At 38.2% G+C, this 16,108-nt stretch overlaps 1 protein-coding gene across 1 annotated transcript in view; it reads left to right on the top strand.

Moving 5' to 3' along the window:
- The window catches only part of AK9 (adenylate kinase 9), a 137,467-nt gene that overhangs the window by 79,438 nt on the left and 41,921 nt on the right, over positions 1-16,108 (top strand). The window contains exons 21-27 of the mRNA XM_078155579.1: positions 402-529; positions 2,068-2,280; positions 5,749-6,006; positions 6,881-7,005; positions 8,011-8,230; positions 13,293-13,358; positions 15,115-15,321. Of these exons, the coding sequence (XP_078011705.1) occupies positions 402-529; positions 2,068-2,280; positions 5,749-6,006; positions 6,881-7,005; positions 8,011-8,230; positions 13,293-13,358; positions 15,115-15,321 (1,217 nt within the window). The remainder of the gene's footprint in view (positions 1-401; positions 530-2,067; positions 2,281-5,748; positions 6,007-6,880; positions 7,006-8,010; positions 8,231-13,292; positions 13,359-15,114; positions 15,322-16,108) is intronic.

Consider the following 16,108-nt stretch of genomic DNA (forward strand, 5'->3'; position numbering starts at 1 on the left):
GAGTGCCTTGTTCATGAAACAGCCAGGAGACCAGTGTCACTGGATTGAAGAGTACACGTTGGGGAGTAAGGTGGGAGAAGACTGCAAAGGTAGGAGACGGCTAGATTATGGAGGGCTTTGAGAAAGAAATAGAGACACCTAGGTGACACAATGGATAAAGAAGTTGCCTAGCATCAGGAAGATGTGAGCCTCAGATACTATCTGGCTGTGTGCCCCTGAACAAGTCATTTAACCTGTGCCTACTCAGTTTCCTCATCTGTAAAATGAGGATAATAATAGCACCTACCTGCTTGAGTTGTTGTGAGGATAAAATGATATACACACACATAAATGTATGTTGTATTAAAGGGAAAGCTCTTATTTTTGAGAAGATTAAATGGTGACTTTCTTCATATTTCTAGGACCTTTCAGGTATGTTGGATGGGAAATGGGTTTGGAAGATTTTGATGAAGAAACAGATGACTTTCAAGCTGAGGCAGAAGCTGAGGAAGAGGCAGAAGAAGATGAAGAAGAAGAAGATGAAGAAGATGTAGGAACAACTTTTTAAATTACTAATTTTCCTTTGATATTCATTCTGGATTCACATGGCTAATGGTGGATTTTGAAATCTGAGAACTGCCCAGTGTCACTTATATGGAAGATCTCATTCCTTGAGAAAAAAAATGTCAAAATGGCCAGTTCATTATAGATGTGGGTGCAGATCGCTTTGGCAACCATAAAGGAGGACTAGAGTAGGGAGAGACTTGAGGATTAAAGTTCACTAGGCAAGAGGAGGTGAAGGTCTGAACTAAGTCTTCTGTGTGAGTCAAGAGAAGGAGTGGGAAGTGAGAAATGTTGTAATGGCAGAAATGCCAAGACTTGGCAACTATTGAGAGATATGAGGTGAGAGCAAAGGAGTCATTGGGTATAATGCTGAGGCAACAAATTAGCCTGGGAGACCAGAAGGATAGAGGTAACTTCAGAAAAAGAAAAGTTTGAAAAAGGAATGGGCTTGGGGAGAAAGATAATGAGTTTTGTTTTGCTTGGCTCTAAAGGATACAATCTGCAGACTATGCAGACAGACAGATTTAGATTGATTGTAAGGGAAAACTTCCTAATGATCATAGCTACCCCCTGAGGAGAGAATCAACGTTTTCTCTTTACTGGAGGTTTTCAAGTGGATGATCATTTGCTGGCAGGGGGCCTGGTACAGAATAAGCATTACTGTTGTTGTTGTTGTTGTTGTTGTTTGTTGTTTAATCAGTCGTAGCTGACTTAGTAGCCCTCTTTGGAGTTTTCTTAGCAAAGATCCTGGAGTGGTTTTTCTACTTCCTTCTCCAGCTCATTTTACAGATGAGGAAACTGAGGCAAACAGGGTTAAGGGTCACACAGCTAGTAAGTGTCTGAGGTCAGATTTGAACTCAGGTCCTCCTGCTTCTAGGACCAGCATCCTATCCACCACACCACCTAGCTGCCTGGAGAGTTGGCATTTAATGCTTGTTAATTGATTACTTTATACTACCTGGATTGCATTCCTTCCCCCCCCCCCCCATTCCCCCCCATAGAATTCCTCTCTTCCTTCAAGACTCAGCTCAAACACCACCTTTATGAATCCTTTCCTAATCCATTCCATCACTGGTGCTTTTGTACTTATTTTCTTGATATTTATTCTGTATTTAGGTCCTGTTTTCTCCGCCATTAGAATTGAAGCCCCTTGACAATAGGGATTATTTTATTCTTCAAATTTATATCCCCAGCTCTTAGCACACTACCTAATATGTTGAATGATTGATTGAAGCAGAACAAGGTCTAATCCCTCTTGGACCTGATGGTCCTTCATATACTTAAAGGTGGCCATCGTGTTCCCAACCTCAATGAGTCTTTTCTCCTCCATGCTAAACAACCCCAGTTCCTTCTATCAATCCCTGAATGGTATGTTCTCCAGTCACCTCACAATTCTAGTTGAACCTTTTATTGGCCCCTTTGTCTGGGGTGGGTGTCAGGAGGTAGGGGTGCAAAAGGGGCTCCGAGGATGTTCTTTGGCTACTTCCAGTGACACTTGGGCTCTCCCCTTTTTTTCCTTTCTAGGATGAAGAAAGACTTAAAGAGAAAAGGAGACATTTGGGAGACACGAAGAACTTTTGTCCAGTGGCTCTCAAAGAAAACTTTATGTTATTTCCAGGTCCCCCAGAGGACAGAGCTAAGTATCGAGAAAAGGTTTACTATTTTTCAAGTATTGAAGCAAGAGAGAAGTTTTTGGAGAGCTCTGAGGACTATGTGGCTCATGAAGAACCATTAAAGGTAAAAAAAAAATTATAATAGTAATAGATAGCATTTATCTAATACTTGAAGGTTTGAAAAGTGATTTACTTATGTTAACTCATTTGATCCTCAAAACAATCCTGTGAGGTAGTTGCTATTATTATTCCCTTTTTTACCAAGAGAAAACTTGGACTGAGAGAGGTTAAGTGACTTGTCCAGGGTCACACAAAGAATAAGTACTTGAGATAGGGTTCAAACTCAGGTCTTCCTGACTCCAAGTCCCACATTCTATCTGTTGCATCTCCTTAAAGTTTGCAAAGCTCTTTACAAATATTGTCTCCTTTTGTTCTCACAACAACCCTGACAAGTAGATGCTATTTTTATCCCGCTTTTATAGATGAGGAAACCAAGGCAGGAAGAGGTTAAGTTAATTGTTCAGGGTCTACAGGTAGTGTCAGCAGCAGGAGTTGAACCTGTCTTCTGACTCCAATCCCATCATTCTATCCACTATCCCCTGCTGCCTCTGTCTCTCGGTCTCTCTCTCTCCCTCTGTCTCTGTCTCTCTTTGTCACTCTCTGTGTCTCTGTGTCTCTCTCTTCTGTCTCTCTATCTCTGTCTCTCTGTGTGTCTCTTTCTCCTAAGACAGCATCAACAGGCTTGTGTTTTTACTGATATAAGGGGACTCCTAAGTAAGTAAACTGCCTGTGTCAATGCCGGTTGTCACCTTTTCTACAACTTCTAGTCTGAGAGTTGCCCCTAGAACACATGAAAAATTAAGGGACTAGACCTGGCTCGTATAACCTGTATGTGTCAGACACTGGTATTCTATCCAGTATATGCAGCTACCTACATGTCTATACTACCCAGTCTCATCTAAGTCAGTGGCTTAAATAAACTGCGTTAATTCCAAAAAGAACTCTTGAAACAGGAGTTCTTAATGGATTAGAGTGGAAGTAACGATCCTTTCAAACAAAACTTCAGTGGCCCCCTTGCAGTAGAGTATTTTAAAATGATTTAATGCCTCTGACAAATTGTGTCAAATAATATAAAACTGATTTTTAAAATCATTTTATTTTAGGGTCGTTTCATAGTAAAACTAATAATATTGTAAAAAACTCTACTTAGTAAGGACCATATGAACCGTTTGCTATTAATGTGTTTTATAACTGGGAACAATATTGTCTGGGACAGCTCTCCTTGTAAGATGCTTCACGACAATTTTCATCTCCCCTTTCGTATGTATAATCCAAAGAGGAATTGTTTCAGTTCATCTCATCTGGGCTTAAAAAATTCAAGAATTTTATTTTGTGTGTGGTTTACAAATCTCCACATAATGCTTCCAAAATCATGGAACTGATTTTTTTAAAGTGTGTTTATTAGGTCTTCTGCCATTACAACATTTTTTCTTTGGAGGACTTCTTGGACTGCTTCCTGAGGGCTCAGGTTTCTACAGAACAGTTTGGTAAATGTTGTCATAGATTGTTACATCTATAATGAACTGACCATTTTAATATCCTGTCTCAAGGAATGAGATCTTCCACTTATGTGATGTTGGCAGATAATTGAAACTTACCATCCGGTTTTGTTTTGTTTTTTTAACATTTTAATGAAAAATCTTTCTAAAATGTCTAACATCCCTGCTTTCTTAAACAGTATACTAAACACAATTTAATCTTTTTTAAATTACTTTAGAGGATCATTATGAGCATTAATCATTGCATTGTGTCATTCTCTGATGATGCTTTTTACCTTACACTTAACTGGACCCTTAGTCCTCCTCTTTTATAGTTTTTCAGTCCACAGCTTCTGTTGGGAGCTGCCCAGTCTTCATATCTGAATGTTTCTAAACTACTGTCTTATTTTACTGGCTTCATATGGGTGAGGACCTCAGGGCTTGATAGTGATTCCAAACCTCTCTCTGGAAGAGGTACATGAATTTCTGTCAGCTAGTTTTCTCACTTGTTCAAGAGTCATTGGGTTTTTCACTCCCTCTTCTGGGTTCAAGGCTATATTTCAAGTGCTTTAAATTTCTGGAAATGATGGGGTGCTCAGGACCCAGCCCTAAGATCATGTCTCTGGAAGCCTTCTGATTTCTTCGTAGGCCTCTGTCCTATGAGAAAATTTTCTGTTGTTGCAGAACACATTCTCTTATTGGAACAGACAGAGGGGTACCTGGCCCAAGGATTTTTGTCCCTGGCTGGCCCAAGGACTCTTCCTCCCTCCAGATCCCCAAGGTCCATGCCTCTGACAACTCCCTCAATGTCCGGTATATTCCCTACACTTTCCCATCCATAGCTTCCAAATACACCTGGACCCTGATTACCTAATTAGCATCCCTGCCATTCCTTTCCCATGCTCCTTTTCCATATAAACCCCAGCACTATCTTCAATCTCTTGCAGGTTCCCGTATGCACCCTTGCTCAATTTTGCTAAAGCATTACAGTAAACTCTTTACCACTTGATTAAGAGAAGGCTTGAATGTGTGAATTCATTCCTAGCAGCTCTACCTTGCATTCTTGGGGTCCCAGCACCCCAAAACCTCATCAGAAATATATTTTCCTGGCAAGTATGCCTTATTTCTGAAACATTTAAAATGTGATCCTTTAGTTAACCTAAACAATGTTTGGTGATGAAAAGCCCATCCCTACAAAAATTCTTGGCATGTCTAGTTTTTAAGAAATTCTAGGTTTTTCCTTATAGCTAACAACTGATCACACAATAGTTTCATCCTATTTCATGTTGTCATTTTTTTACTTTAGTGGAACAAACAGCTGGTCACCATTTTCTGTGTAATAACTCTTCATGCACTTGAAAATCATTACTGAATTGCTGCTCATTTTTCCCAGCGTTCCCTCCCTCTATTCCTTCCTTCCTTCATCCCTTCCACAAAAATTTATTGAGTGCCTTTTATGGGCAAAGCCTTTGGCTAGACACTATGGGGCTTACCAAGGTGAATGAAATGTATCCTACCTTTAAGAATACTATAGTCCAATAGCAGAGGTGAGGCAGTACACAGCTAATTATAAGACCAGACACAATGTGTCATGTGACATTAGAGAAATGCAAATGTTATGAAAATTCAGAGGGGAAAGAAGTCCCAGAGCTGGCATTTGATATTTGACCCTGAAAGATGGATAAGGATTGAACAGGTGGAGCCCAAGTAAAAAGGCATTCTTTGAAAAGGGGAAGTATGAGAAAAGATGTAAAAGCAGGAAAGCATATATTATCTGGGGAATGGCAAAAGGTTCACTTAGTCAAACTGAGCTCAGTCCCAGTCATCTTTTCTCATCTTTTTTAATTTTTAACATTTTAATTATCTTTACAGTGTTTCTATATACCCATCCTATATTCTTAACTTATGTCCCTCTTAAAACACAGAAGCCCAGAGCATTCATTCATAAAACAAGAGAACAATTTGTGAAGAAACATTAATAGAACCATATTATATTTCAAAATTATTTTAATGTTCTTTTTTTCCCCTACCCTTTTCTCTTCATCCCTTGTCAGGCTCCTCCATTAAGAGTGTGCCTGTTAGGTCCCCAAGGATCTGGCAAGACGGTCTGTGCTCGATGGTTAGCTGAAAAATTTGGCATATTTCACATTCAGTTTGAAGAATTTCTGCAGGAAAAAATCATGAGCAAGACTGAGAGGAGAGTTGGACCTGAATATGATGAAGAAATTGAGGAAGAAGCAGCTGAAAAACAAGAATTAGAAGAAATTGCAGCTCAGGCTAATATTAAACTTGAGAATGAAAAAAGCAAACTGGTATTGTAATACCTAAAGTTTAGAGATAACCTACAAATCTATGATTTACAAATAACTCTTTGGTTTACACAGAGTGAAAAAGCACATTGAGTGTTTTGTAATAACTTTTCATTTGACCAAAAATTATCATGCCACAGAAAAATGTTCACCAGTCCATTGTCCCCACACTCTGAGGTAGACACACTATCCCAACCAGAGTGAGTGTTAAATACTAATGTGAACATAACTACAGTAAAAGTTAACATAACTTATCCTAACCAGTTTGGGATCATTTCCTTGCTTTTGTCAGAGAGTAGGAGGGAGGCAGTATTATTTCAGCCTTTTTGTTCATAGACTGTAAGATCTCTGAGTAGTGACATTCTGTTTTCTGTAGTTTACAAAGCCCCAACATAAGCTATTTCTGCATGTGGTCAATTGCAATTACAAATCATTCTTTCAAAACTGTAAGCAATATTATTTTAAATTGCCTGTTCTTCATTGGTCCCTGGCATATAACTATCTGTAAGATTTACAGTTTCAGCTGGGAAGAAATTTAGGTAGACCTAAAACTGACTAACTTAGAAGGTAGTTAAATCTCACAGATATGATTTCAGTGGGCACATAGATTTATAAGGTGATTGACTCCTGAGATGAATTATACTAGCCATTTGTGAATAGAATATAGTCACAGCTTTGTAACTGTTAGTTGTAGTATATTGTAGATTTTGCCATGTTGAATATTGGCACAAAGTAAGCCAAAATTTTCAACATTTTCATAAGCCCCAGTGTGACAGTAGTTTGAGAGAAATAGGAACCTTCTAAATCATTTGTGTACTCTTCGTTAATGTATGTTTATTGATATTTTTTTTTCCTGTTTGTCTGAGTTGGGTTTCAGCATAAAGAAATAGTGTTCACTGATGAGGAAAAAGCTATTAAAGCAAACCTCATGGAAAATGAAGCATTACCACCAGAAATTATGGATCTCTATCTTTCCGAATGGTGGCTTAAAGAACCAATACGGTAATTTTGACTTTTAGTAGTATCTTTTTGCATGTTTTCATTTTATTAATGGGGCAGCTAGGTGCTGCAGTGGATAGAGTACTGGGCCTAGAGTCAGGAAGACTCATCTTCATGAATTCAAATCCAGCCTCAGACACTCACTAGCTGTGTGACCCTGGGCAAGTCACTTAAATTAACCCTGTTGGCCTCAGTTTCCTCATCTGTAAAATGAGCTTGAGAAAGAAATGTCAAACCACTCTAGTATCTTTGCCAAGAAAACTGCAAATGGGGTCATTAAGAGTCAGACACATCTGAAAAATTAAACAACAATGCTAATTTAAAAAATGGGAAGCACACAATCTTGCCTCACTCCATTGGGAACTGGGAAAGCTTGAGAGCATCTTTCATCATCCAGGACCCAGGCAAGTATGCCGTCATGAACTTGACATACGATACTGATGAACTTCTCTGGGCAACCAAATTCTGTCATGATCTCCCACAAGTCCTCACAATTGATAGTGTCAAAGGCTTTGATCACATTTGAACTGGAGGAGATGAGTCTTTCTGACTTCAGGATCAACAATCAATCCACTGTGCCACCGCATTAACATTGTTAATTCTTGCTTAATTTATTTTGATGGGTTGTTTATCCACCTGTAGACATCTCTCCAGATTTCTTACATGGTTTCTTTATCCTTCTCCAAAGCAGTCAGCATTTTAGCTGATTCAATTGCCTTATAATTTTTTCTTGTACTAATGTTCTACTTTGCATTACTTTATTTTTAAATTTTAATTGATTCTTATCTTCTTGTGTGGCTTCTTTTAGCCATTTTTCTCCTCTTTAGTGTTTTTATCGGTTGTTTTTATGAGGTTACTAGCTCTCTTCAATATCCTATGTTTATATTCTATGTTTATATAAAATTGTCATCTCAGTTGTCTATATTTTTACTCATAAATGTAATTTCATCTAAAAAGCTGAAAATATTTTAAAAATAAATAAAGCAAATTATGAATTTTCTCATTTAGCTCCACAGGTTTTATCCTAGATGGATTCCCACGAAATGTAGAGGAGGTACAATTTCTAGGTGAGCGCGGATTTTGCCCAGATATTGTTATTGGTCTCATAGTTGAAGAACAAGAAATTATAGATCGCCTACTTGCTGAAGCTGTTGCAAAGTGGAAAAGTAAACAAGAAAAAAAGGCCACAAGAACTAAAATGATTAAAGAAATGAGAATGAAAATTAGGGTATGTATATCTTTACAGAAAAATTCAGTAAGTTTTTCAAGGGAATAAATTGATTGAGAAAGTAAACTACTTGAGGACAGAAAATGTTTTTTTTCCTACGTTGTTTGTATCCTGATCACTTAGCACAGTGCCTGACCCACAATTAAGTACTTCATGAATGCTTTTTTAATTGAATGATTTGTTTTCATCATACTTTTTTTTAATGTAACCTCTTAGCATATTGCACAGTAAGGAGATGGCTTCTTTTACTTGAGGAACAGCAAGGAGATCAGTATCACTGGATTGAAGAATATTTAGAGTGGGTTGTTGTTTTTTCATCTTTTCAAGTCATTTCAGTCATGTCTAACTCTCTGTGACCCCATTAGGGGTTTTCTCAGCAAAGATACTGGAGGAGTTTGCCATTTCCTTCTCCAGCTCATTTTACAGATGATGTAACTAAGGCAGAGTAAAGTGACTTGTCCAGGGTCACACAGCTAGTAAGTGTCTGAGGCTGGATTTGAACTCACAGAGGAGTCTTTCTGACTCCAGGCCCAGCACTCCATCCACTGTACCACCTATAAGAGGAGTAAGGTATAAAAAGACTGGAAAGAAAGGAAGAGACCAGGTTTTGAAGGCCAAATAAAGGATTTTATATTTGCCCCTGGAGTTTAAAGGGAGTCACTTGAGTTTATTGAATAGGTGAGGGGATATGGTCAGACCTTTGCCTTAGGAAAATCACGTTGATATCTGAGTGGAGGATGAACTCAAGAGACTTGAGACAGGGAGATGAATGAGAAGACTTTTGAACCAGTCCAGGAGAGAGATGAGGGCTTATACCCGAGTGGTGGCAGTGTCAAAGGAGGCAGGCATGAGTGGGAAATGTTGTAAAGGTAGAGTCAATGTGACTTGACAATGGATTGTGTAAGGGACAGTGAGAGAGTAAGGTGTCAAGGATGACACCTAGGTTATCAGCCTAAGTGAGTGGGGAGATGGTGATGCCCTAGAGAGTAATAGGGAAATAAGTAAGAAGGGAGGTATGAGTTGTAGGGGCAGGGGGAGGGAAAGGAAATAATGAGTTTCGTTTTGGGCATATTGAGTTTAATTAAGATGTCTGTAGGACATCCAGTTCAAGGTGAATACTGAAGGGGTAGCTAGGTGGAATAGTGGATAAAGCACTGGCCCTGGAGTCAGGAGGACCTGAGTTCAAATCTGCGCAAGTCACTTAATCCCAATTGCCTTGCCCCAAAAAACCCCCCAGAAACCCCAAGATGAATACCAGTTCCAGATCCATTCTTTTTCTTCACACTTCTAGAGACTGTAAGGAATCTGGAATTGGGGGGAGGGCAGGAAAGCGACATTTTCCAGAAGCTGGTTCATAATGCTCCTCAAATTCTCTCTTTTCCATTTTCATTGCCAGCCCACTAATTTGGGTCCTCATTGCCTTATTCTCAAATTACTGTAATAGGTTACCAATCAATCTCCTATTTTCCAATCCCTCCCTCCTCTAGTCCATGTTGTTCTTTCTAAACCAGCACTTTTGATGATTTTACTGTCCTACTCAGAAATCTTCAGTGGTGTCTTACTGACTGTAAGGCAGGTGTCTCAGTTTGGCATTCTCCCTTAAATGAACTCTCTACTCCAAACTGTTCACTTCTCCTGCATGAGGACTTTCTCTCCACTATGCATTTATTCAAACCATTCCTCACCACCTTTCCACACTGTGGAATATCTTTCCTATTCCTTTCTTCCTATACAAATCCTGCTTAACTTTCAAAACCAACTCACATTTCACCTCCATAAATACCCTAGCCAGGGGTAGGGAACCTACAGCCTCAAGACCACATGTGGCCCTCTAGATCCTTAAGTACAGCCCTTTGACTGAATCCAAACTTCACAGAACAAATCCCCTTAGTAAAAGGGACTCAGTCAAAAGGCCGCACCAGAGGACCTAGAAGGCCACATGTGGCCTCAAGGCCACAGGTTTCTCACCCCTGCACCCAAATTGATCCCTTCACACTCCTGAACTTCCTGCCTATACTATTCATTTGATTATTAACCATGTGCTAAGGAGCTGTCTCTTCTATTACTGTCTTGTTAGTTAAGTCTTCTAATGTTAATGTTTCATGTATATATGTTTTTTCTGTAATTATACTGTAAAAACCTTAAAAACAGAACAGATTGTATAACTCTTATTCCACAGTGCCTTGAACTTAATAAATATAAGGTCTGATTATGAGCTAATGAGAATGATTTTTTAATTGTTTATTAATTTATTTTGATTTAGCAATAATCACTTCCATATGCTTTTGAGTTTAAAATTTTTCTCCCCCTTCCTCCCTACCACCCTCCCCAAGACGGCGCACAATCTAATATTGGCTATATACATTTACATTCCTATTAAACATATTTTCACGTTAGTGATTTTATAAGTAAAAATTAAAACCAATAGGAGGAACCATTAGAAAGAGGAAACAAGACTCAACAGAAGAGGAAAAAAATACAGCAATTCAACTTCCATAGTTCTTTCTTTGGATGTGGATAGCATTTTCCATCACGAGGCCTCTGGTGGTGTCTTAGATCCTTGTATTACTGGGAAGGGTTAAGTTTATCAATATTAGTCATTGCACAACGTGGCTGTTACCGTGTACAACGTTCTCTTGGTCCTGAGAATGATTTTTTAATTATCATATCAAAACTTAACAGAGAACTTGAAAGAAAATGGGGTCCCATTGATGGCAGAATGACTAAACAAACTGTGGTATATGAACGTAATTAAACATTATTGCATGGTAAGTATTTGTGAATACGAAAAATTCATGGAACTATGGGAAGATAGGTGGGTTTTGATGCAGAGTGAAGTAGAACTAGGAAAACAGTGTGTGCATATATGTGTACAGGTATGTACATTATATATATAATATATAATACCGTAAATGAGAAGAATACGAAAGGGAAGCAAAATTCCAAGTTACTGTTATGGTCAGTCCTGGTCGTGGAGCACAGATGAAATAAACTTCCCTCCTCTCAGCAGAAGGGTAGGGATATATGGAACAGAATGATACATGTGCTGTCAGACATGGTCACAGTACTGATTGTTTTTGCTTAGCATTTTTTTTTAATAAGGCAAGGTTCAATTCTCTGAGCAAGCTATCTGGAAATTACTATGATCTAAAAATAAAAGGCATCAATAAAAATTTTTTAAAAAACAAATTATGTACAATGGCAAACCGTCATTTGAGGGTGGATTTTTAGAAACAACAAATAGTCATTCAAAGATAAGTCTAATGAATAAGATAATGTTCAAGGTGAATAATTTTGTTTGTGATTTAGGTAGCCACAAACTAGGTTTAACTATAAAGGAATGTGACTAATTTTCTTTTATGACTTATAAACTGACTCCAAGGGCAGTTCTCAAAGAGGAATCCAAAAATGTTCTAAGCAACAAACATTCCAGTGATGCTCTAAGCGTTATTGGAACAAGTCCACAACTTCCCAAGCTGCTTAATTTTGAAGGACCACAACCATTTGAATGTGGGAGTTCTCGTATGTTTATTTTTTTAATGTCTCATTGAGAGTCTTATTGTGTATTTCACAAAATCGTAGTGTTTCAGGGACAGCTAGGTGGCACAGTGGATAGAGCACCGGCCCTGAAGTCAGGAGGACCTAAGTTCAAATCCGGCCTCAGACCAAACACTTGACACTTACTAGCTGTGTGACTCTAGGCAAGTCACTTAACCCCAACTGCCTAAAAAAAAAATCATAGTGTTTCAGAGTTAGAAGACACTTCAACGACCAACCCTTATTTCAACAAAAAGCTCCTCTACATCTCCAACAAGTGGTCACCCAGCTATTTCTTGAAGACCACCGATGTGGAGGGAACCCACCACCTATCAAGAAAGTCCATTCAACTTCGATAAAACTCTGATTGTTAGAACGTTTTTCCTTGTATCAAGCCTAAATCTCCTTTTTTTAATTTCTAATTCACTGACTGACTGATAGATTTTCTCAAATGAAGAGAGGAAAATAGGAGAATAGACTCAGCTGAATAAAATAAATGTACAGTTTTATGCATAAATAATTTGTAACTATATTTAGTATGTACATGTTTGTGTATGCAGTGGCAGTTATTCAGTTATGAAAATATAAGAGGATCCTCAATAAATAAACCTATGTTAAACACAAGTTTTAAAAGATGCATGTACATTTAGAAACTCCACAAAGGGTCCCAGTGTTTCTCAAATTCACTGGACGTACTTGGTTAATTTGAGTAGATAAGAACCCCAGGGAGGTTCAGAAACTATCTGCTTCCTTGGACTCAACCTAGACTTGAGTAGATCTGTGTCCACCCTCTTATACTGATCTGATATCCTAGGTGAGAAAAACTACTCCAATGTCCAAGGAGATGAGACAGTGGGGTCCACAACCCCAGAGGTGCGGACTGGTATTTGTCAGGTTTCAGGCTTTAACAAATGATCCATTGCCTTTCATTTCATCCATGTTATCATAATAAATGAAGGATTATCTAAGCATCCAGTGAGACACACCATTTTATCACACTATGTCTGGCCATGGAATACCTATACAAAACATACCTACTTTTTTGCATACAACTGTTAAATTTTTAGACTTTCAGAGTATTTGCCTTAGCTAGCACTACAACACCATTCCTCAAAATTTTTCATCCAGTAACTTTAAGTACTCCTCCTTTCCTCCCTCTTCTATATCACTGTTCTCTCTCAAAAAAAAAAAAACGGTCCAAAGTGGCTTGTCTGTGAAGGAAAAGAATAGGAACAGATGAGCCATGTTTCTGGGCAGAAAAAGCAGAGCCAAAGGTTCAGTCACCAGGAAAGAAAGAGGACAGACATAGAGCTACCCCACTGCTTTGAGATTTCCCCAGTATATTTGTAAGTCTCCCAAGATTTCAAGTGGGTTGCAATTCCCAGTTTTAAAAATATTGAACTGTATTCATAGATAAAAACTAATTTTAATGTCTTTTTTCATTCCAAAATTAAAGCTATTCCTTCTTTTACAGGATTCCTTTGTCCCTTAGAAAGTTAAAGCTGTTCTTTTTTTTTTTTTACAGGAGGATCAGATTGCTAAAAGAAGGGCTGAGCTTATAGCAGAGAGAGATAAAAGAAAAAGACCAGAGGTAAGAAAATAACTGGAAACTACAAATGGAGTGTAACCTGCAAGGCTACTAGAAACCAATTTTTAACTATTTCTCTGTTGGATTTTATTTTTGCTTTCGGCTGACGTTACCAGTCAAAGTCACAGAGAGATCTGTAAAAAGTTGATTTTTCTCTACTTATCCAAATGCTTGTCACATCAAGCATGTCACATTAGCTAAATGCATGTCACAACAAAAATTAAGTGCTTGTAAAATTTCCCTCCAAAAAATATTAAAGACTTAAAATGGTAAATGTTATTACTGTCTTATAAATTGTGATAAAATAACATACTAAACCATTGAAACCCAATGGCCCCTGAAAACTTGCCTCTCTTGATAAGATTCTGTTTTTTAGTCTCATCCTCAGTGCTTAGCACAATGCCTGGTACTAGTAAGTGCTTCATAATGTTTGTTGACTGACTGTATCCCATAGAATGCCTAGCATGTAAGCCTGGTGTTTTAATGCTCAAATTTGCCCATTTTCAAGCAGGGTAAGAATGAGTCCCCAGAGTGATATGTACTTCACTCAAATGTTCAAACCTCAAAATATACATGATCAACATATTTTGTTGTTGAGTCATTTCAGTCCTATCTGACTTTTCGTGACCCCTTTTGGAGGTTTTCTTGGCAAAGATACTGAAGTGGTTTGCTATTTCCTTCTCCAACTCATTTTACAGATGAGGAAATTGAGGCAAACAGGATTAAGTTAGTTGCCCAGGGTCACACAGCTAGTAAGTGTCTGAGGCCAGATTTGAACTCAGGAAGATGAGTCTTCCTACTTCCAGGCACAGCCACTATGCCACCTAGCTGCCCAGCAACTTTAAGCCTTTAAGACCCATCAAAAAACATCTCCTCCATGAAGTCTTTTCTGACTAGTCTAATCCGCAATGAACAGTCTTTTCTGAAGCCTTCCTATAGCATTTAATATCTGTATCACTCAATTTAAACACAGTTCTATTCATTCACTCATTCAATCAGCAAACATTTAGTTCTTTTCTTGTTCTGTTCTCTAGTTGTTTTTTGTGCTTTAAAATTATCACTCTAAATAAACTATAGGGGCAGCTAGGTGGCACAGTGGATAGAGCATCTGGCCTGGAGTCAGGAAGACCCGAGTTCAAATTCTGCCCCAGACATTGACTAGCTTTATGACCCTGGGCAAGTCACTTAACCCTCAGTTAAGGGGTTTACCTCAGTTTCCTCATCTGTAAAATGAGCTGGAGAAGGAAATGGCAAATCACTGTAGTATCTTTACCAAGTCTTTATATTTGCCAACGGTCAGGAAGAGGCAGTCAGGACTGAAAGGACTGAACAATAACAAATAAACTGTATACTCCTTCAAGGAATAGCCTCGTCTTATATATTTTTTTAATTTCCCTCTTCCCCTCCCCCAATAGTGCCTGGTGCAGTGCTTAGTATAAAGTAGGTGCTTAACACCACTTGTTGAATTGAATTAAATACTGTCACTAAAAAGATCATTAAAGCCACTTTGTATTTTTTCAGCTATAGGAATAAATAGGATTTCACTTGTTTAGCTATTGTGGATTTTTTATAATCAGTTGTTGAATTTCTGTGAGTCAGATTAAGCAAAGTCTGACTGTATCACAAATCATTTTGTGACATGCATGTCCCAACATAAATTGAGTGCTTATAAAATTTCCCTCCAAATAACAAAAATGACTTAAAATGGCAAGTGCTGAGAAAACAATATACTAAACCGAATTTAAATTGCATTCTTCAGTCAATCAGGGATGAAGATGACATAAGTGAAGAAGAGACTGAAGAAGAGGAAGAAGATAATATTGAGGCTCTTCTGGAAGAAGAGTTCCCAAAAGATGAGGAAGAGACGAGTGAGGAAGAAGAACAGGAAGAAGAGGCTATTGACAGAATAAAAACTGAAATGGGAGAAAAGTTTGAAACAGATTTAAGTAACCTGCAAATGATACAGGTTATTACTTTTCCTTCATGGTTTTCCTTAATTTTTTTTACAATACAGTAGTGTTTAAGAATAAATCAAAATGGTAAATAATTTTAGGTCAGCTGCATTTTCATCCTTCTAAGATTTATGTTTTAAGCTGTGATTACTGTTTACTGATTGTATTACTTCAGATGTTCCAAGGGATTCATGATTTCATCATTGTGGACACACTCTCCCTGATGCAACTTGCAGCCCATGTATGGTTTAGGATATCTGTAAGTTGTTGTGGGTGAAAAAAAAATAATCATCTGTTGGGCCAAACCTCTGGTGAGGAGCCTCTCCAAACTTACTAAGGCTGGTCTTCAGGCAACAGATATACAAAGGAAGTAATGTAAAGTAAGTCTGGAAAGGTAGGCTGGAGCCAGATTGTAAAGGTCTTGCTATTTAAATAGCAAGCAGAGAAATTTGTATTTTGTGCTAAAAGCAACAGGAATCTGTTGAGAAAAGAGTGACACGATTTTGGCAACTGTGGGGAAAATGGATTGAAGAGGGGAAAGGCTGAAAGAGACACCAATTAATTAGGAGGCTATTGCAATAGTCTGAGTGATACAAAGGACCTGAACTAGAGTGATTCATGCCTTGGGAGTGGACCAAAGGAAAAGCCCTCCATAACCTTGCTCCCACATATCCTCCTAGACTTATTTTACTTTGTAACCCATTATGCGTTCTCTGTTCCAGCCAAACTGGTTGTTACTAGTTGTTTTCCAAACTTGATGTTACTACACCTACCTAGTGACATCCCTCACTCCCTTCAAAG

Source organism: Phascolarctos cinereus, unplaced genomic scaffold, assembly GCF_003287225.1.
Source record: "Phascolarctos cinereus isolate Bilbo 61053 unplaced genomic scaffold, phaCin_HiC Scaffold_5;HRSCAF=322, whole genome shotgun sequence".
Taxonomy (NCBI): domain Eukaryota; kingdom Metazoa; phylum Chordata; class Mammalia; order Diprotodontia; family Phascolarctidae; genus Phascolarctos; species Phascolarctos cinereus.